This window comes from Megalobrama amblycephala, linkage group LG3, assembly GCF_018812025.1.
Source record: "Megalobrama amblycephala isolate DHTTF-2021 linkage group LG3, ASM1881202v1, whole genome shotgun sequence".
Lineage (NCBI taxonomy): Eukaryota > Metazoa > Chordata > Actinopteri > Cypriniformes > Xenocyprididae > Megalobrama > Megalobrama amblycephala.
Window position 1 is genome coordinate 48,048,425 of NC_063046.1, and position 21,405 is coordinate 48,069,829.

Here is a 21,405-nt window from a genome sequence, read left to right on the forward strand (position 1 = left end):
GTGTGGAATGTTACTGGATGTCTCTCACATGGATCGTCATGGCAGTGATTGACAAGCCAGAGGGCCAATCGTTTATGCGATGATCGCGTAAACGATTGGCTGATGTTTTTAAGGCCCTACCTTGTGCACAGATGATGTATATTAATATTATTACTTTCAGTGCACCTACTAAATAGTATTTTATCAGTTAGTAAAGACAGTTTCAAGTAATATTGCAAAAATGTATAAAACAAAACATCCTCTTTAGCACCTTTAAGCCCTGCTGTTTACAACATATATTTAATGTAGCTTTTTTTGTTCAAAATTAACAAAATTTAAATGAGTCAATACATTATCAATCCTTCTTTCAAAACATGTTTTTGTCTTACCCCGATTCACTATGGTAAACGTATTATACGCGTTTATACTTTAGACCTGATGGGATTGTTTCGCGTATATACGTCACTTGCCCGTGCGTGTCTTGTCATATCCGTAAATTGAGAAAAGTTGCTCTGGCTCCTTTTGACACATGTGTGGTGTGTGAGTGACATAGGTTAGTTGTCACAACGAGCGAGAAAGGTTTACATGGAGCAGCTAAATCTCCAAACTCTGAGGAATCACCCATTTAAAAAAAGCAGAACAAAGGAGACTATGCTGACAAAAAACGTGACAGAGCTTGTAATAAAACAAAAATCAACATTGGCTTGTCTTTTTGTAGATGGTGAGAAGTTCATTGTCAAGCATTATCTATTGTGAAGGGTCATTTCATTATAGATTTTGTAGCGCAGTGCTGGTATTTATTTTAAAGGAAGTACCATGCCTATTAATGGGTAAAGCTACAGTAACGTGTTCAGCTAGTCAGCTGGAGATCCTTTCCATATAAATCTTATATCTCTTAAGCCTGGTAATGAATGTTTTATTAGAAGTAGGATAATCACAACCAAAACAATGTTCTTTTGCAAAATGCATGCAGTTTTTTTTTTTTTTAAATACTAGAAAAGTTACATAGCATACCTTTAACATATAGTCTACATACAATATTTTTCTGGGGGGGGGGGGGGGGGGGATCTTTAAACAACCAAATGGTTGAGTTTACCTGTGAATCCTCCATCTGCAATGTTGAACATAAACCGTGGACGCTCTGTGGGTTTGCCATTACCTTTGGGTACCTCCTCCCTCTGCCCTCTGACCTCCTTCCCAGCATCCCTTTCACCTTTCACCTCCTCTGTGTCCCAAAAGAAAAAGTAAAAGCATGTTTGCATCATGTTTAGTTTAGTAATTTATTTCCTACATTAATACACCAGAAAAAATGAAGGCTTGACTTCAGTAATACTGTTGGATGCACCATTGACTGTACTCAGTTTTTGTGAAAGACTGTATGAACAACTTTGGTCAGGTAGTTTTTATTCTTCTCTATGTAACTATGAAACATACAAAATGCGAAGAGGTAGTATTTTGTAAGATTCACCTTTTTTGATATCAGAAGATTGATCTAACTTCTCTTTCTTTTCTGTTGTTTCTGTGAGAGGAGACGTCACCTCACTCTTCTCTTTCTCTTCTCCAGCCTTCTCTCTTTTCTCTCCCTTGTCCCCTTTCAGAGCCTCTGTAATGACAGACAACAATCAGCCCTCAAATTACAATGAAATGATCGACTGGCATTATAGGCAATCAGATTTCACCAGTTGGTGCCACAGGTACCTCTGCTTTCATCTTTAATGGAAGGGGAATCAGACGTTTTCTCAGGGGAGGCCTCTTTTTCAGTGCTCTCCTCGTCTTGCTTTTCTTTTTCACTCTTTTCTTTCGGAGAAGATTGAGAAATGTCAGGATTTTCTTTCGTTTTTGAGTCATCAGATGCTGCTGTTGGACTTTCAGATGACTGAGCTTTTTCACTGGTTACAGGATCTTTCTCACCCTCTTCTAGTGTGGTGGAAGTCTGGAAGAAGAGAAAGAAACACTCTTTATTTGAGTTTCACATGTATTTATACGAACTTAACAGTTTACAAACAAACACACGCAGCGGTACTTCCAGCTTCTTCAGGCACCCCGGATAAGGTTATTGATAGTTATTCAAAAGCTGCATTCTGACAAAATCATTTTGTATCAAGAAAAAAATAAATCATAAATATTTCATTATATTAAAACAGATGTTTATTTCATTAGATTATAGCAGACGTTCAGCTAAGGACAGTCACTTATGCAGGGTTTGGGATGGTTTGCTTCCTGCTTCTTCAGGCATCCTGGAACAGAGCTGTTTTATATTAGATTTGTTCAAATTAAGCTGAAAATAACCAAAAGTGCTGTGCATGCAGTTGTAACTCCCCTTTTCCAGTTTTGAGACTTTAGATTTCCATCGAGATCTGTGGATTAGGGAAATTTAGTCGTTCATGCAATAAATTAAAGGGATACCCCACAAAAAAATAATAATAATAATAATAATAATTTATTCGCCCTTATGTTGTTCTAAATCTGTATGACTTTTATTCTTCTGCAGAACATAAAAGAAGATATTTTGAAGAATGTAACTTCCACTGTATGGACAAAAAACAACAACACTGACGCATTTCTTCATGTGTTCCACATGAAGATGAGTAAATGAAGACAGAATACAAAATCATATTTGGGTGAACAATCCCTTTTAAGTACATACAAAAGTCTGATCAATGTCAAATACATTTACTTAGGTGTGAAATGTGATATTTTGCACTGTTACTAAGAAGTTTTACTTGTAATTTACTTTTATATACTACCATTAAAAACTATGGAGTCAGGAAGAATTTGTTTGAATGAAATAATTATTTGTATTGAGCAAGGATGCATTAAGCTGATCAAAAAGGAACAGTAAATCCTTTTACCTTAAAGGTGTCCTAGAATTAAAAATTGAATTTATCTTGGCATAGTTGAATAACAAGAGTTCAGTACATGGAAATGACATACAGTGAGTCTCAAACACCATTGCTTCCTCCTTCTTATAGAAATCTCATTTGTTTAAAAGACCTCAGAAGAACAGGCGAATCTCAACATAACACCGACTGTTATGTAACAGTTGGGATCATTAATATGTACGCCCCCAATATTTGCATATGCCAGCTCATATTAAAGCATTAGACAAGGGCAGGACGTCTGGATGTGCACAGCTGAATCATCAGACTAGGTAAGCAAGCAAGAACAATAGCAAAAAATGGCAGATGGAGCAATAATAACTGACATGATCTATGATTACATGATATTTTTAGTGATATTTGTAAATTGTCTTTCTAAATGTTTTGTTAGCATGTTGCTAATGTACTGTTAAATGTGGTTAAAGTTACCATCGTTTCTTACTGTATTCACGGAGACAAGAGAGTCGTTATTTTCATTTTTTAAACACTTGCAGTCTGTATAATTCATAAACACAACTTCATTCTTTATAAATCTCTCCAACAGTGTGTAATGTTAGTTTTAGCCACGGAGCACCATCAAACTCATTCAGAATCAAATGTAAACATCCAAATAAATACCATACTTGCGCAATTAGACATGCTGCATGACGAACACTTTGTAAAGATCCATTTTGAGGGTTATATTAGCTGGGTGAACTTTGTTTATGCTGTTTAAGGCAAGCGCGAGCTCCGTGGGCGGGGAGCATGAGCATTTAAAGGGGCCGCAGCCTAAATCGGCTCATATTTAATGATGCCCCAAAATAGGCAGTTATTTTGAGCTGAAACTTCACAGACACATTCAGGGGACACCTTAGACTTATATTACATCTTTTAAAAAGACGTTCTACGGCACCTTTAATACCAAACAATGTATTATAGCTTTGACAAAAATATTAAGCAGCACAACTGTTTTCAAAACTGATAATAGGAAATGTTGAGCAGCAAACCAGAATATTAGAATGATTTCTGAAGGATCATGTGACACTGAAGACTGGAGTAATGATGTTGAAAATTCAGCTTTTCATCACAGTAATAAATTACATTTCAAAATATATTCAAACAGAAAATGTAACTGTTTTTGAAAATATATTAAAATAATAAAAAAAATATTACTGTTTTTACTGTATTTTTGATCAAATAAATGCAGACTTGGTGAGCAGAAGAGACTTCTTTCAAAAACATTAAATAATCTTACCGACCCCAAACTTTTGAACAGTAGCATATACCACACTCTAAATCATAGGTTTCACTTCATAATAATATTCTGTTATATAATATTCTGCATACTCTGTGAAGCACTTTGGTCGACTTCAGTCAATGCGGTTTTAAATGTGCTATATAAATAAACATTGTATTGTATTGTATTGTATAATAACTTTAAAATTAACAAACATTATTACATTATATGATTCTTAACAGATCATTAAAGCCACCACTAAAAGCAGCTTGTCTGAAGAACCAAAAGCAAACCAAACCAAAAACCAAAACCAAAGCAAACATATATGCATGCTCTCACACACTTTCTGAAACACTAGATTTATATAGAAAGGTTCATGTAGTGTTTAACTCTAAACCTGTGTAATAAAATAATCCCTGCCACCAGGGCTTGACATTAACACCCATCAACCCGACAAATGCGGGTAGATTTCAGCTGTGGTGGGTAAGACAGCCACTCCCACAAGCCACTTTGGTGGGTTGAATATAATTTCAGCCTACAGCCTAAGCCAAGCTCGTCATAGCACAAAATTCGTTATCGATTAACTTGCAGTTAGTGAAGGCGGGATAGGCGGAATCGCGCTGAATGACACACAACAGAAGCACACTCAATATCGCGTGCACGATCAAATCTCCTTGTGCCTGTATATTCAAATACATGCACACACTGATGTCAAAATGTCCATCGTGTGGAGTATCTCGCGTGAATCGGTTATGGCTTAAGTGGACGTAAACGGGTGGGTAAAAACTGGATATGTGTCAGTATATTACATCCATGCATTCAGCAACCCAATTAAATACCTGTCTGTCATTAATGTTGATCAAACAACAAAAGATGTTAAATAAATGTATACATGTTAAACAGTGATGGGAATAACGGCGTTATAAATAAACGGCGTTACTTTTTTCAGTAACGAGTAATCAAACAAATTACTTTTTCCCCCCGTTAAAATGCCGTTACCGTTACTGACAATAAAATGCTGCATTACTAATTGAGCTCACTGATGCGGTTTATATCCAAGACTCTCTCTTAGCCATAAAACCTGCAAAGTTATTTCTCTGGTGTGTGCTGGGGTGAAACTGATGATGAGTGGTGTGTGACTAGAGATGATAGACCTGCAAAGCATTTTTTACAGGTTAGTCATGCACAAATACAATTTTAAACTGATAATAATGTACGATGCTCTGTGTGTGGGTCTGTGTCAGAGCATGCGATTGGAGCGCAAGCTCAAACCAGAATACCCTTTGTGACATGCTGGATCGAAAATATGTGAAATAAGTTTTTTCTAGTCGACTAGTAGTTGTTCATTTAAGTATTAGTAGACTAATCACATTTATATTCATTTAATTTCTTAAATACTGGAGAGAATAAACCATAATAATGAGGGTTTACGTAATAAAGCTTGCCATAAAGAACCGGCAAAAGTAATGATTATGAATATAACAAAAAACAGCAAAGAGACATTTTAATTGTTAATTAATAAACTAATGTTTTCTGAATCAGTGTCGGCTGCAAAGATGAAGTTGACATTGCTGACTCTCATCATCTCTGCATAATGGACGCGCCTACAGAGAGAATGCATATTTCATTCAGATTACATAATCAGAGAGTGGCCTATTTTTTTCGTATTTCATTTAAAATACATTTCATTACATTTCAAGCTTTTTATAGATATATTTCTCATGTCTGTGAGGCAAGCAGCCTTATACGCTGAGTTTCGGTTCACTTAGTCTATAAGACGCGCAAGTGATCGCGCCGGAGCCTCCAATGTCATGATTATATTGTCTGCTATATTTCTTCTTATTTATTAAATCCAGGCAAATGGTTGATGAAACACTGATTAATATTAAGATACAATTTTTACAAAACAAAATTCTCTTTAAAGAAAGGCTTTGAAGTGGTCAAAATCATGTCTGACCCACTCCATGTCCTGATATATTGCGCATCTTATGATGTATCCTATCTTACGCATGCTGTTCACTTTTCATAATCAAATAGATTCATTTAAAAAATAGCATAGGCCTATTTAAACATAAATATGATACTACGTATCATGAATCGAGTTGGATCAAGCATAATTTATTTTTAGACTTATATTTAATTTTGGGGCATCCAAGTTATTTGACATATTTGATTTTTTTTTTTTAAAGTAACGCAATAGTTACTTTCCCTGGTAATTAGTTACTTTTATAATGATGTAACTCAGTTACTATTTGTGAGAAGTAACTAGTAACTATAACTTATTACTTTTTTAAAGTAATGTGCCCAACACTGATGTTAAATAAACCTACTGTATCTGAAAAAAGAGTTTAAGCTATTTAATTTACTATTAAGTTGCTAATTTGCTTCTTTTTTCTTTTTATATAGCCTAACAAAAATAACTTATAAATGTATCATATTATGTTCATATTACCCACCCGTACATACCAGCTGATATACCATGTAGCATAGTCTTGATTTGGGTCGTCAATCTGCATTTGAAAGTTTGAAAGGGTTTTAAATCTCGCTAATCAAGTAAAATGACTCAAAATCAAGTAATTTTAGCATGCCAAAGTCAACTTTAATCATATAAAATGTAATTTCCCAACAGAAAAATTGTGGCCAGTGAAAATGCTGAGTGGCTAGTAACTTTGGAAAAACCCCTAGCCACAGTGGCTGGTGAGCAAAAAATGTAATGTCAAGCCCTGCCTGCCACACCCTGACACTGGAGATTTTATCTTCTAATTTTTTTTTACTTCGGTTGTTTTTATACTGAGATGCCATTTTATAACCCCTAAACATAACCATCACACAACATTTATGCATTTTTATTATGACCTTATTTAGTACTATTATTTAGGACTGTTGGATGGTCTCCATTATACAAATTTGTGTCCTCATAAATTACAAAAACGCGTGAGCGCACACACACACACACATACACTCACTTACCTCTCCATGTTCTGTGCTTTCCACACTCTCCCCCTCCTTTCCTTCTTTTACTTTTTCCTTCTCTCTCTCTCTTTCTGGTTCTGTCTCACACTCATCTTTCTCCGCCTCTTTTGCGCTCTTTTCTATCTTGTCGGGTGGAGAGGGAGTGGCTGTGGGAACAGGTCACAGCAGGTGAAGTCTCTGTGTATGTGAGATTCTCTCTTTGAGCTGCATGTGAGGATTTTAGGTGGGTTTGTACCTGGTTTTGAGGTGCATGGTGTGTTGTTACAGCTCAGTTCAGGTGTGGGAGTGTCTGTCTTAATGGCAGGTGAAGAGGCTCTTGAAGATTTCTTGGAGTCCACAGTAATCTCTGGCTTCAGTTCAGGCATGCTCCATTTACCGTTAATGTGCTCAAACTCTTGCACCTGCACACAATATGTACATATTTATCAATCAAAGAAATAGGAAAACAAAGCTTACATCTTACAGCTTTTAATTCATTGTTATTGTTAAAGGTTATTAAACGTTAATTCTAGAATTGCGCAAAACTACATATGGGACTAGTCGACTAATTAGTCTCAACTAGAAGCCCTGTACATATGATTAGGCTGTCTTCTTAGATACATTTCATATGGACAGTTTAACTGAGACAGTGTGTGTCGACAACTTGTTTAACACAAAATACTTCTCTTCTAATTTTCACTACATATGAGCCACAAAAGAAATATTAAGAAGATAAATTAAAGGAATAGTTCACTTCTGAATTCATATTTCATGATAATTTACTCACCCCCATGTCATCCAAGATGTTCATGTCTTTCTTTCTTCAGTCGAAAAGAAATAAACATTCCAAAAAATTCCAGGGTTTTTCTCTGTATAGTGGACTTCAGTGGGGTTCACTGGGTTGAAGGTCTAAATTGCAGTTTCAGTGCAGCTTCAAAGGGCTCTTCGCGATCACAGACGAGGAATAAGGGTCTTATCTAGCAAAACGATCTGTCATTTTCTAAAAAAAAAATATATATATATACGTTTTAACCACAAACGCTTGTCTTGCCCTGCATCCCAATGTGCATACTATCCACCCTATCCGCCCTAAATAGTATTGAATATTACTAGTGTCACAAACTATTTAGGATGGATAGTATGCACATTAAGACGCAGGCTTGCACTCGCTCTCTTCTTCTTGTAGAATTCCGGCAGTGTAGATGCTGCTAAGTGTATTACTGCCCTCCACAGGTCAAAGTTTGAACTAATCCTTATATACTTGCACTAGCATATTGTATATGACAATTTAGTTCAAACTTTGACCTGTGGAGGGCAGTAATACACTTAGCAGCATCTACACTGCCGGAGTTCTACAAGAAGAAGAGGAGGAAGAGAGCTAGTGCAAGACGATTGTGGTTAAAACGTATATCATTTTTATTTTTTTTTTAGAAAATGACCAATCTTTTTGCTAGATAAGACCCTCATTCCTCATCTGGGATCGTGTATAGTGCTTTGAAGCTGCACAGAAACTGCAATTTAGACCTTCAACCCAGTGAACCCCACCATCTTGGATGACATGGGGGTGAGTAAATTATCATGAAATTTGAATTCAGAAGTGAACTAATCCTTTGAGACATTTATATACTGTTATCAGCATATGTTGAAGTACTTTGATCTCTCATTGTCTCTGAGATAGTATGTGCCATTGATGCAGCATCAGATGTCAAAAGTTTGGTCAGTTTTTACTTTCACTGTAGTGAATATTTGACCAGGGTTTGAGACTCCTTCACTGGCACCAACTCTTGCATAATGTTTGCCCATTGCTGGTGTGATATCCTCTGGCTTGCATTCATGGTTCAAAACTGAAATATTTCCAATATTGCGACGTGACATTTTCTTGATCACCAACTCCATCTTTGCTCACAAAATGATGGATGATTCACATTTCACTCCTGTCATTTCCACTGATTATAAAATTAAGTGATTAATTAAGTATTAATAAACAAGTAAATTAATAATAAATAAATGAGTAAATAAACAACTAAATAAATGATCAAATAAAGCAAAATTAGATTGACGACACGCTGACGACAGGACAATCTGACCATGAGGAGTATCGCCACACAGTATCATTATTTCTGTTACAAATATTCATATATCAAAAAACTCAAGTATTCATACATCAATAAACTTTTTGCAAGTGAGTATGCAGTCAGATCTCATATATTACAAATATTCATATTATCATAGAAGTACTGGAATAAAAGTTTACAGTTTAGATATAAACACTGATGTCTACGTTGGTGGTGACAAGTGACTGTTAAAAAAATAATTTGTCATTGAATCATTCATTCAAGAGATTTGTTCAAAAACGCTGACTCATCCAGTAATGAAACAAGTGAAGTATTAATAAGTGAGTCACTGAATCATTCATTCAAACCGTTTTTTTTTTTAAATAATTCATTCAGATTAATTAAATTTTAAATCGACTACAGCAATTAACATTTTGTCAGAACCTCTAGTAAATTACATGTTTTTTTTAGTTGTCTGTTTAGAATTGAGGGTAAATCACAATCTCTGTCTGAAAAAAAAAAAAAAATCCAGAATCGTGCAGCTCATACAAAACCCCCGTTAGCAGACTCCAGCCCCGTTCACACTGCCAGCGACATGCAGGGACAAAGTGCTGGCGACTTCCGGCGACAAGAGCGACAGTGACGTTGGCGGCAGAATGTAGGCGTGTCAAGCGATGGAAGACACGTGACAAAAGTTCAGATATTTCAACTTTATGCAAATCAGGAGCGAATTTTGTGAGCAACAACCAATAGGAGTGAAGGCTCTCTGGAGCTCACGTCACCGTCTCGAGTGCAGGCAAGACAGACAGAAATAATTCCGGAGGTTTTTTATGATTTGACTGTACATACATAGATATAATAAAATGATACGTGGAAAAGAAACTGTCGGCAGTCTTGTGAGTTTGATTCATACATTTTGTGTTGTTAATTATATGATGCTGTGAGCAGTTTAGCACTGCTGCAGTTCATATTACAGTTTCCCCTGTATTGTGTTGAATATTAGGGACAAGTAAATTGATTTTTTGTCAAATTTGAATGATGTTTTAGTTTTTTTTGACAGTTTGAGTGAGTTTAATTAGTTAATAGCAAATGATTTAATGCACTGAGCCCTGCAATCACAACACTCTACAACAGCAGAATGTTACTTTTAATTGTTTTAAGCCTAATTCCTAGTCAAATTAGAATGATTTCTTAGTTTTACATATCATTTATGATTGCATTTTCTATAGATACGACCAGACGTGCAGTCTACCAATGATATTATAGCGACAGCACTAGGAACTCCCACAAGCGACTTCACAGTACAGAGACTAGAGACATGCAGCGAAAAAGTCACTGGCAGTGTGAACAGGGCTTCACACTGACCTTCTTCTTAACCAGAGACATGACCCCTATACGAGTGAGAACTGGCTGCCTGCAGAGCCCCTCACGTGGGACACCGTCAGCGAACGTCTCCGAACCATCAGCCACCGGCTCACAGAGGTGCCTCATGAAGAGCGATACGTACGCCCTGCCAGAGAAACAAAGAAAGAAAATGGAAAAAAGAAGAAAAAATTTCCTTAGCAGAACCCAAGTCTACAGCGTGCACGTTACTATATCAAATTACATCTTCCAAACACATTAACTGGTAAAGAAAGTCATACTTGAACTCTTTCTCGCTCTTGCCGCGGAGGTCTCGCACGAGCCATTGGCAGGTGAAGGCGTCCTGAGCTGGCATCCCCCATCTCATGACGGCATTCAGGAAGGCTTTTCTCTGACGTGTATTAAAGCCCAATACCTGACCAACACACACAGACACATGATAAAGCAGCAGATTCCATTTTTATGTCAATTGTTTTATTTTAATCAGGCATTGTATGAAAAACAGACATGATGTTATTGACATTATGAAACATTTCTGCACAATTCTCAAAACTGGAAAAAAATGCAGCCCTGTTATATCCAGCTGTATGTCATTCAATTTAATTATGAGAGGCACACATCCAGAGACACTGCATATACTGGCCACGACCTCTAGATAAGCAAACACTTGGAAAATACACTATTATCCACATTAAACTGTGACCAATAGGCTAATGTTGATTTTACACTAAGCACAAGGATGTCTTTAAATGGCCATTTACATTAGTTATGCCAAAACAAACAAACACATAAAGAAAAGCTGGACAAAAACAAATCCGCAATACCTCGATGTTGCCGCCCACTCTGGCCAACAGGGGTGGCAATGGTTTATCTTTCTCGTTTCTGAGCTGCCTGCGTGACTGTCTGCGACCTGGACGGGGGGAGAGGAGAGTCAGCCAAGAGATCAGTTCAACATGTCCATCTCACTGAGCCAGCGTCAGGAAACAGGGTTACAGCACAGGAAGGATACATTATCCTGAACAGCTGCAATACATAAACTGTGAATGTGCCTCCAGAAGAATAGCAAAAACTGACAAAACCACAAGACATACCAATTAAGTACCAAAAGGGACAGAAATGTACAAAAAAAACTTAATTAAAGTCTAAATGGTGCTAAAAGATTGAAGGGGTGGGGTATAGTAGTTATAACGAGATTTGTACATGTGCAAACTTCCCCCACTGGATTGTGTTCAAATGATATTATTTGGGTCTGAACCATGGTACGCATGCATCATCAAAGCAGCAGCTGTTTACCCCTGTTGCAAGGTAATGACAACAGAAGAATGCAGCAAAATCCATAATCCTCACCTCACTTTTATATTTTGGTTTTTGAACCTTTGGTTTTATTTTTCAAATGTCAGCACATAATGACACTTGCGTCTATGTGCCGCAAAAGTACAAAAGAGTCCAGCAGAAACGACATATTCATTCTGTTTGCAGTTCGTCAGTCATGCTTGTCAGGAAAGTAAGTGAGAACACACACAAAAACAGTTTTAATGAATCATACGTCATTAATAATGGCTCATTTCCGCGATTTAGTACGATTGCGTTCATATCAGCAGCGAACCGTACTGGAGTTCACATGAACCGTACCCCAGACCACATTTTTATGCAACATATGTAGGGTTCACGGGTGTAAACCACAGTTCTGAAAACAGACGTTTTGAGACATTTTAAAGTGCCAAGCTGTGGAAAAACAGTCTTTGCATTACCATCCTTGTGATCCTTACTTTAAGAAAGTGTGGATGAACTTAAGTTCCAGTCAGATTGTATCAGTAAGACACTGTTGGTTTGTTCGTTTCATTTTACTGTGGATTTGTTTTAAAACTACACCATTCAGCACAGGCTTTTCAGAGAGACTGAAATTAAAAGATAATAATAATAATACATTTACTTTGTATAGTGCCTTTAAATTGCTTTCTCAAGGCACTTTCCATAAAAGAAAAACACAACAACATAAGACAACATATTATACAATTCAACAAGAAATAAATCACAAAACAATACCATAAAAAACTAATCAAATAAAAGCTTTCCTGAAAAAGAATGTTTTGAGCAAAGTTTTAAAAACAGCTAATTAGCTGTTAGCATCCCTAATGTCAGTTGGGAGAGAGTTCCACAGTTTTGGAGCATATGTTGAAAAGGCCCTTTCACCCCTGGAACAGCTAAGAGGCCGTGCTGAGAAGATCGTAAATTGCGAGTTGGCGTGTAAGGTGTTAAAAGGTCTGCCAAATACTGTGGAGCGAGACCATGAAGAGCCTTGTATGTAAGCATTAAGATTTTAAAATCTATACGGTATTTAACAGGGAGCCAGTGCAACGTCTTCAAAACAGGAGTTATATGGTCGCCAGCTCTAGCCCCAGTTAAAATTCTAGCTGCTGAATTCTGCAAGTATTGCAATTTGTTTTGCAGGTAGAGCAAACACTGCTTTTGTTATTGTTTTGATCCAAAAGCTTCAGTGAGCGACATCTTCTGTTTTGTCATCAGTAAGACATTACAACACGTTTCATTTGATATAGAACACGACACTGGAAATAACAATGTATATGTTTTTCACTTTATTGAAAATAGCCTATTATTATTATTATTATTATATTATAATATTATTATATGAGTACCAGACATATTATATTATTATTACCATTATTATTTAATTATGTTTATTTTATTTTTTTATTATTAAGAACAAAGTGGGAAAGGGTAGTGTGTCTGTGCGGTTCTCACCCTCAGGCCTCTCATCAAAGTCCTCATCTTCTTCCTCTGAGCCCACAGAGTACTCTGATTGGTTATCTGAAATGTCAGCATGCCACTCTGCAACAGCATATAAAATAGAGCACTGTCAGTAACAAGCGCTCAGTACAAACCACAGTACAGAGTATGTTCAGCAGTGGTCAAACAATTACCATGCACCAGAAGCCCAACCAAACTATTAAATATCAGTTTGGCAACTCTCTCCAACAGTGGAAAAAAGACACATGCGATTATTTCAGATTTGGCTCTTTTGTGACAAAATGTTCTGTATCTCCACTTATCCAACCATCCACACACATTCGATTCAAATTCCACTGTCAAAGAGAATGATTTAGCCCTACAGGAAAAAAACAGAGCTGCTTAAACAAAAATTAGTGAAGCACAGGCCACTGTTGAATTTTAAAAAAGGCCAGCGGATTGTTCTCTGTGCATATGTAATATATTCTGCAGAGGGTATGCCGCAACATTACAACCTTGCAAGTCAGGTTGCTTGGATACACAAAGAAAAGTATGTGTACTTACAGTTTATCTTAAATATCACTGTAATTATGCAGCCGTAAGCACCACTGCGAAACCATAAATTCTATGCTACTCCTTTTTGGAGAAAACCTCCTTTTTCGTTTGTGTTATTTGTCTTTTTCCTGACCATTTTGTTTTTCTCTTTGTGACACATAAATGAAAAGCTGCCACACTTTTGCATCCCCTGGGTGTTGTGGATGTAGCTGTTTTTGAGTCAACTGCATGTGGCTGTTCTAACCTGACCAAAGCAGCAGTGTGTGGGATATGCTCTTTCTTTCCTACTCAATCAAAAGTAAAGTAGTAAACCACATGCCGAGAATGAAACTGCTACAAGATGTAATTTCAGAGATTTAAATGAGATAATATGCTGCATTTATAGGACAAGCATAAACATGGTTATAGTAATAAAAGGCAAGAAAAATGGGCTAATTAGAATACAGTGGGGTCCAAAAGTCTGAGACCACACTGAAAATCTTGGATTCAAAATTCCCTTTAAACCATGACAGACTTAAAATATTAGAAATATTTCACAATTTATAGGTTACTACATCATTTGATGATCATCTTATCTTGCGTTTGGATGCCTGGTGTTTGGGAACGCAATCATATGAGGTGCTTCTGGGAGGTCATTATACCAAATCATTCTGATGACAGACTTTGGCTGAGGAATTTCAGAATGACCAAACCAATATTTGAGATGCGGTGCAATGAAATCGTTCCGCTGGTTAGTCCAGTCATCCAGTATCCCATAAGTGTACGCTGATTGGCCGGACACACTCTACAAACACGGAAAACAGCAATGGACCTCAACCTTTACGCTAAGGAGAAAATCCAACGTGATATTGCGTGGCTTGTCAGTGAACTACGGTTCTGTCTATTAAATACCGCTCCATTTGAAAGCAGTTGATCAGGGAACCGGCTTTACTGATGAAATGCGCGTGACAATCGCATGCGATATATCGCCCAGCCCTACTGCTCAGCTAGCGACACTGGCCATCAACCACACAGTAAACTTCTTCATATACTAATTACTTTCTTTGTATAACAGTTCTATCTAACGTATTAGACAGGACTGTTTAACAGATCATAAAACAATGGAGAATAGGAGCGCAAACCTTCACCTCCATCCTCTCCACTACCACCAGGATGTTCCCTGTCTATACCTCACAGGGGGTTGGCTATGCCCCAGCCTTCATCTTCAGGCAGGAAATGCAGAGTCCGCAACCCTTTAGGATCTGAGCTATGGACGGGGCCTACGCCAAAGAACTTTCTTACAATATTTTGCTTGTTAATTGTTAATAAATATTGTCACGTTATCTTACCTCCTAAGTTCCTAGAACTACCTGGTGCGACAAAGCCCCTAAAGTGATGTGAGTTTTTTGTTGCGCATTGAGGGATTTATTCGGTAAATATGTTTCCATCGTAGTTTATGCATATGTCTTCTTATCGGATAAAAATTGTATCCACCTCTATTTAGCACACAAATTTTTAATGCGTATTTTTAGAATTTATGTGTATTTTGCCGTTTCCATCCAGTGTTTTTATATGCATTATCCCAAAATGCGCATAAAAATAGATGGAAACATAGCTAGTGACCAAAATGCAACATACCAAATACTAAGAAATTATTGAAATTCTGTAGGAAGTGTTGAACTGTACCTTGGTCCTCCTGAGCTGCGTCATTGTAGTTGACCTGTTTGCGGACTCTTTTCCCTTTGCCAAGATTGCGGGCCAGATCTTCCTGCTGCTGTTCATAGTGATGCCTCAAGAGTTTCTCCCAGTAATCAGGATCCACATTCTCTTCCTGCTTGATGATTTCTCTCTCGATCTCTTCTATCTGGACACACAATCACAGTGAGACCTCCTTAATATTTTGTTTAGTTAATATTTTGCTTTTGTTTCTCATAGAGACCAATAAGATTCATGGAGAGCAAATGGAGACCAAAACTCCTGCTTTTCACATGTTTTTCCTTAAAGAAAGCTTCCAGTAATCTCCAATTTCCACTAGAGTTGAGTCAGACATATCAAAACAACTCAGTGGGTTAGTTCACCCAAAAATGAAAATTCTGTCATGAATTACTCACCCTCATGTCATTCCACACCCGTAAGACCTTCGTTCATCTTCGGAACACAAATTAAGATATTTTTGTTAAAATCCGATGGCTCAGTGAGGCCTGCATTGACACCAAGTTAATTTACACTTTCAAATGCCCAGAAAGGTACTAAAGTTATATTTAAAACAGTTCATGTGACTACAGTGGTTCAACCTTAATATTATGAAGTGACGAGAATACTTTTTGTGCACCAAAAAACAAAATAACGAGATAATATCTAGTGATGGGCGATTTCAAAACACTGCTTCATGAAGCTTTGAAGCTTTATGAATCTTTTGTTTCGAATCAGTGGTTTTGGAGCACCAAAGTCATGTGATTTCCGTAAACGAGGCTTCGTTACGTCATAAGAGTTTTGAAATTTCAACAGTTCACGTGACTTTGGCAGATTGATACGAGCTCCAAACCACTGATTCGAAACAAAAGATTCGTAAATTAACTTGCTGTCAGTGCAGGCCTCACTGACCAATCGGATTTTATCAAATATATCTTTCTTTGTGTTCTGAAGATAAACGAAGGTCTTACGGGTGTGGAACAACATGAAGGGGAGTAATTAATGACAGTATTTTCATTTTTGGGTGAACTAACCCTACAAATCATCACGGGGGGCTTGAGATCATCATGGGGGGACTAAGCCCCCCCAAGTCCCCCCTTGTTGCCGAGCCTGTTTCCGAGAGCCTACTCTGCTTGATCAGAAGGCCAGGTCTGTTGTCATTAGTCTACCACTTACAGCGCTTGTCAGAGAGAAAATGCCTATTACCATATCTGAATTTCAGCTCCGGAGGCATCCTCAGCACTTAATACACAGTGAATGATGGCGTCAGTTTTTCCATATCAATTCAAGCGCTTGTCCTAATGCCTTTGAAGTGCTACAAAGTGGATTTGCAGCGCTGAAAACAGCATCTGCTCAACATGCCATCAACAAGTACTAAATCTTTCCAGGTCTCAGCTACAACTACAGTGATTGAGGGTCAAAGAAGACGTTGTTTGCGGGCAGTCAGTGAAGACCATAGAATGGCATTACTCAAATTTGTCGAGACTGGAATTGCTAATAACTTGTTTCAGCAGTTCAGAAACAATTCTTTCTTTTAGGATAGAACAACTTGTAACAATATTTGTTGTGCATTTTGATCTTTAAAGGTGCCCTAGAATTAAAAATTGAATTTATATTGGCATAGTTAAATAACAAGAGTTCAGTACATGGAAATGACATACAGTGAGTGTCAAACTCCATTGTTTCCTCCTCCTTATATAAATCTCATTTGTTTAAAAGACCTCCGAAGAACAGGCGAATCTCAACATAACACAGATTGTTACGTAACAGTCTGGATCATTAATATGTACGCCCCCAATATTTGCATATGCCAGCCCATGTTCAAGGCATTACACAAGGGCAGCCAGTATTAACATCTGGATCTGTGCACAGCTGAATCAACAGACTAGGTAAGCAAGCAAGAACAATAGCGAAAAATGGCAGATGGAGCAATAATAACTGACATGATCCATGATAACATGATATTTTTAGTGATATTTGTTAATTGTCTTTCTAGATGTTTCGTTAGCATGTTGCTAATGTACTGTTAAATGTGGTTAAAGTTACCATCGTTTATTACTGTATTCACGGAGACAAGAGAGTCGTCCCTATTTTCATTATTAAACACTTGCAGTCTGTATAATTCATAAACACAACTTCATTCTTTATAAATCTATCCAACAGTGTAGCATTAGCCACTAGCATAGCCTCAAACTCATTCAGAATCAAATGTAAACATCCAAATAAATACTATACTCACATGATCCGACACATGCATGCAGTATGCATGATGAACACTTTGTAAAGATCCATTTTGAGGGTTATATTAGCTGTGTAAACTTTGTTTATGCACTGTTTAAGGCAAGCGCGAGCTCCGTGGGCGGAGAGCATGAGCATTTAAAGGGGCCGCAACATGAATCGGCGCATTTCTAATTATGCCCCAAAATAGGCAGTTAAAAAAATTTATTAAAAAAAATCTATGGGGTATTTTGAGCTGAAACTTCACAGAAACATTCAGGGGACACCTTAGACTTATATTACATCTTGTAAAAAAACGTTCGATGGCACCTTTAAAACTTTGCAGACCTTTACATTCACAAACAGCTATAGTACACACTGCATTAAAGGTAATATTCAAAAAAGCATAATAGCGGCATTTTAACAAAAAACATCCCCCATTTTCAAAAACATCCCCCACCTTGTCATCTTCTCTGACAGTATACTGGGCCACCTTGAAGGAGCTCAGATACTCGTTCATGTTCTGCATGTCAGAGTCATCTGTGGCGTCCTGGCTGCGGTCTAGCAGTCGCTCGATGGCGGCATTGTCATAGTGAATGACACTGCTGTCATCATCCTTATTGTCCCCTGCTGAAAATAATAAACACACAGGTGAACCTTCAGTATAATAAAGTGTATTTGGTCATTCAGAGCAGAGATGTTGGGCACAAACATGAGGTACAGAGCAAGTTCTTCCATAACATTTAAACATTGGTTTTGATTGGTTGACACAATTATTAAATTGTTCATTTGCTTATTATTAATTCACAGGTTCATTAAATTCTTCACATCAACCGATTTATCTTATCAATCCCACCCTCAATCTCATCCTTGAAAAGCTCCTCAGTGCCGAACTTGAGGATGTCGTCCAGCTCTTGCTTAGACATGGATCCGGCTTTTGAGCCCAGACCGGGCCGCACCACCAGGTGAGTGAGCATCATCTTCCTTTTGGCCACCTGAGTGATTCGTTCCTCAACCGAGGCCCGAGTCACAAAACGGTATATCATCACCTTATTGGCCTGACCAATCCGGTGAGCTCGGCTGAAGGCCTGAGAGAAGAGGTAATATTCGAGATGACTTAGAAACTTCTACATTGAGCTTCTTAAAATATGTTTAGCTTTGAAACCTCACAGATGCTTTTCTGAGTACTCAAACTGTCCACTAGATGGCAAAATACATGACAAAGAAAATAGCCGGAACAAAACTGACAAGTGTCACACAAGTAGAGTGAGTATCTGATTTACCTGAATGTCATTGTGGGGATTCCAGTCAGAGTCAAAGATGATGACTGTGTCCGCAGTGGCCAAGTTGATGCCCAGACCGCCCGCCCGTGTAGAGAGAAGAAAACAAAACTGACACGCTCCAGGAGCTGTAAGACAGACAGAGGGAGATTTTATGCAGATATTTAAAGATATTTACACTATGTAACATTTTTGGTTCAAAAATTAACATACAGTACTGCTCAAATGTTTGGGATCGGTAAGATTTTTAATGTTTTTAAAAGAAGTTTGTCTGCTCACCAAGGCTTAATTTATTTAATTAAAAATACAGTAAAAACAGTAATATTGTGAAAAATTATTACAATTTAAAATAACTGTTTTCTATGAATATATTTTACAAAGTAATTTATTCTTGTGTTGGCAAAGCTGAATTTTCAGCATCATTACTCCAGTCTTCAGTGTCACATGATCCTTCAGAAATCATTATAATATGCTGATTAGTTCCTCAAGAAATATTTGTTATTATTATCAATGTTGAAAACAGTTGTGTACTTTTTTTCAGGATTCCTTGATGAATAGAAAGTTCAAAAGAACAGCATTTATCTAAAATACAAAGCTTCTGTAGCATTATACACTACCGTTCAAACGTTTGGGGTCAGTAAGAATTTTTATTTTTATTTTTTTTAAAAGAAACTAAAGAAATTAATACTTTTATTCAGCAAGGATGCATTAAATCGATCAAAAGTGACAGTAAAGACATTTATAATGTTACAAAAGATTAGATTTCAAATAAACACTGTTCTTTTGAACTTTCTATTCATCAAATAATCCTGAAAAAAAAATTGTACACAAATATTTTGTACAATTGTACACATTAAATGTTTCTTGAGCAGCAGATTGACATATTAGAATGATTTCTGAAGGATCATGTGACACTGAAGACTGGAGTAATGATGCTGAAAATTCAGCTTTGCCATCACAGGAATAAATTACATTTTAAAATATTTTCAAATAGAAAACAGTTATTTCAAATTGTAATATTTCACAATATTACTGTTTTTACTGTATTTTTAATTAAGTAAATGCACCCTTGGTGAGCAGACAAAACTTCTTTTAAAAACATTAAAAATCTTAACGATCCCAAACTTTTGAGCGGTAAGTGTAATTACATACATACATCATCAATCCTTCTTACAAAATTTGTTTGTCTTACCCTGATTCACTATGAGCTTATATTTTAGACCTGTTGGGATGGTTTTCATAGGAAACTGCGTACATAAATCACTCGCCCATGCGTGTCTCATCATATCCGTAAATAGAGAAAAGTCTCTCCGACTACTCTGATGCATGTATGATGTGGGAATTGCTTAGGTTAGTTGTCATACTGACATGGAGCAGCTAAATCTCATACATCCGGGGAATCACCCTAAGCACAACCAAAACAATGTTCAATGTTTTTAACCTAGAGGGTTTTTTTTAACCATAAGTTACATAGTGTACCTTTATCTTTTTTGCTATGCCCCTAATACCTTTCATTTAAATATATCTACAAAGCTAACATTGAGCATGTCTTGAGGTTAATGACATGCGAGAATAAAGAATATATATTGAGGAATTCAACTTACAGAGCAGGATGTGTCCCAAACAAGTTAAGAAGAGGATTACATTGCTGCCAAAAGGGGTGCAACGTTTGTTGTCTGTTTGGATTTTTAAAAATCCAAAAAAAGTGATGTAGAATTTTTCATAGCGTGATAAGATTTTTGTCATACATTTTGGCCACCCAAAAAGTCATCATAACAAATAACACAATGATTAAAACCTCAATAAAACACATTCAATCAACCTCAACACCACAAAATACCAAAATAAAATCTCCCATCAACACAAAATAAAAATATAATTATAGCACCACTGTTGTTCAAATGTTTATATATCTTTCAATACTTTGAAACATTCAAATTCAACAATCATTCCAGACTTCATAAACCCTTTAAACAGTGGTATAATGTCCCAACCATGTCTGTTCTCAAGTAATTTTGTCCTATTGTTTTGCTTACCCAACAATAAAATAAATCAACTGCCATTTTAAGATAAGACATTTGACATTTGCATAAACTTTTCTCCACATCTGAAAAACAACTGACTGAATAGCTCAAAGAATGGATTGTGTCTTACAAACAAAGAAAAATAGTGTCTCTAAATTCACAAAACACACATTTATCATCAACATTTGGACTGGGAAGAGAGAGGAGAGAGAGGGGGAGTAAAGATGACTTTGTGATGACATTTTAATAGCTATTAAAACCAAACCTCTGGCTCAGTGTTTCTTAAAACATTTCAGACCACCTTTGTTCAAGACCATCCAAGTATCTAGTGACCAATTTTTTCAGCATTGAGCAAATTGGCATCTCTTGAGCACAAGCTTAAGAACTGTCAGTTATGTGTTTCGATTAATATTAATATTCCAATAGTCCATACGAATCATACCGCTGCAAGACCCTCATGAGACTCGC

At 36.9% G+C, this 21,405-nt stretch overlaps 1 protein-coding gene across 4 annotated transcripts in view; it reads right to left on the reverse strand.

The window, feature by feature from the left end:
• chd3 (chromodomain helicase DNA binding protein 3) overlaps positions 1-21,405 on the reverse strand; it is a 71,334-nt gene that overhangs the window by 28,559 nt on the left and 21,370 nt on the right. For 3 of the 4 annotated variants that reach the window (XM_048185841.1, XM_048185840.1, XM_048185838.1), the window contains exons 22-34: positions 18,917-19,041; positions 18,490-18,721; positions 18,094-18,263; positions 15,411-15,588; positions 13,206-13,292; positions 11,267-11,352; positions 10,724-10,857; positions 10,446-10,590; positions 7,283-7,448; positions 7,045-7,193; positions 1,678-1,912; positions 1,448-1,582; positions 1,076-1,204 (exon numbers count right to left, since the gene is read on the reverse strand). In XM_048185841.1, coding sequence (XP_048041798.1) covers positions 1,076-1,204; positions 1,448-1,582; positions 1,678-1,912; positions 7,045-7,193; positions 7,283-7,448; positions 10,446-10,590; positions 10,724-10,857; positions 11,267-11,352; positions 13,206-13,292; positions 15,411-15,588; positions 18,094-18,263; positions 18,490-18,721; positions 18,917-19,041 — 1,971 coding nt within the window. The remainder of the gene's footprint in view (positions 1-1,075; positions 1,205-1,447; positions 1,583-1,677; positions 1,913-7,044; positions 7,194-7,282; positions 7,449-10,445; positions 10,591-10,723; positions 10,858-11,266; positions 11,353-13,205; positions 13,293-15,410; positions 15,589-18,093; positions 18,264-18,489; positions 18,722-18,916; positions 19,042-21,405) is intronic. The other variant, XM_048185839.1, reaches the window with a different exon arrangement.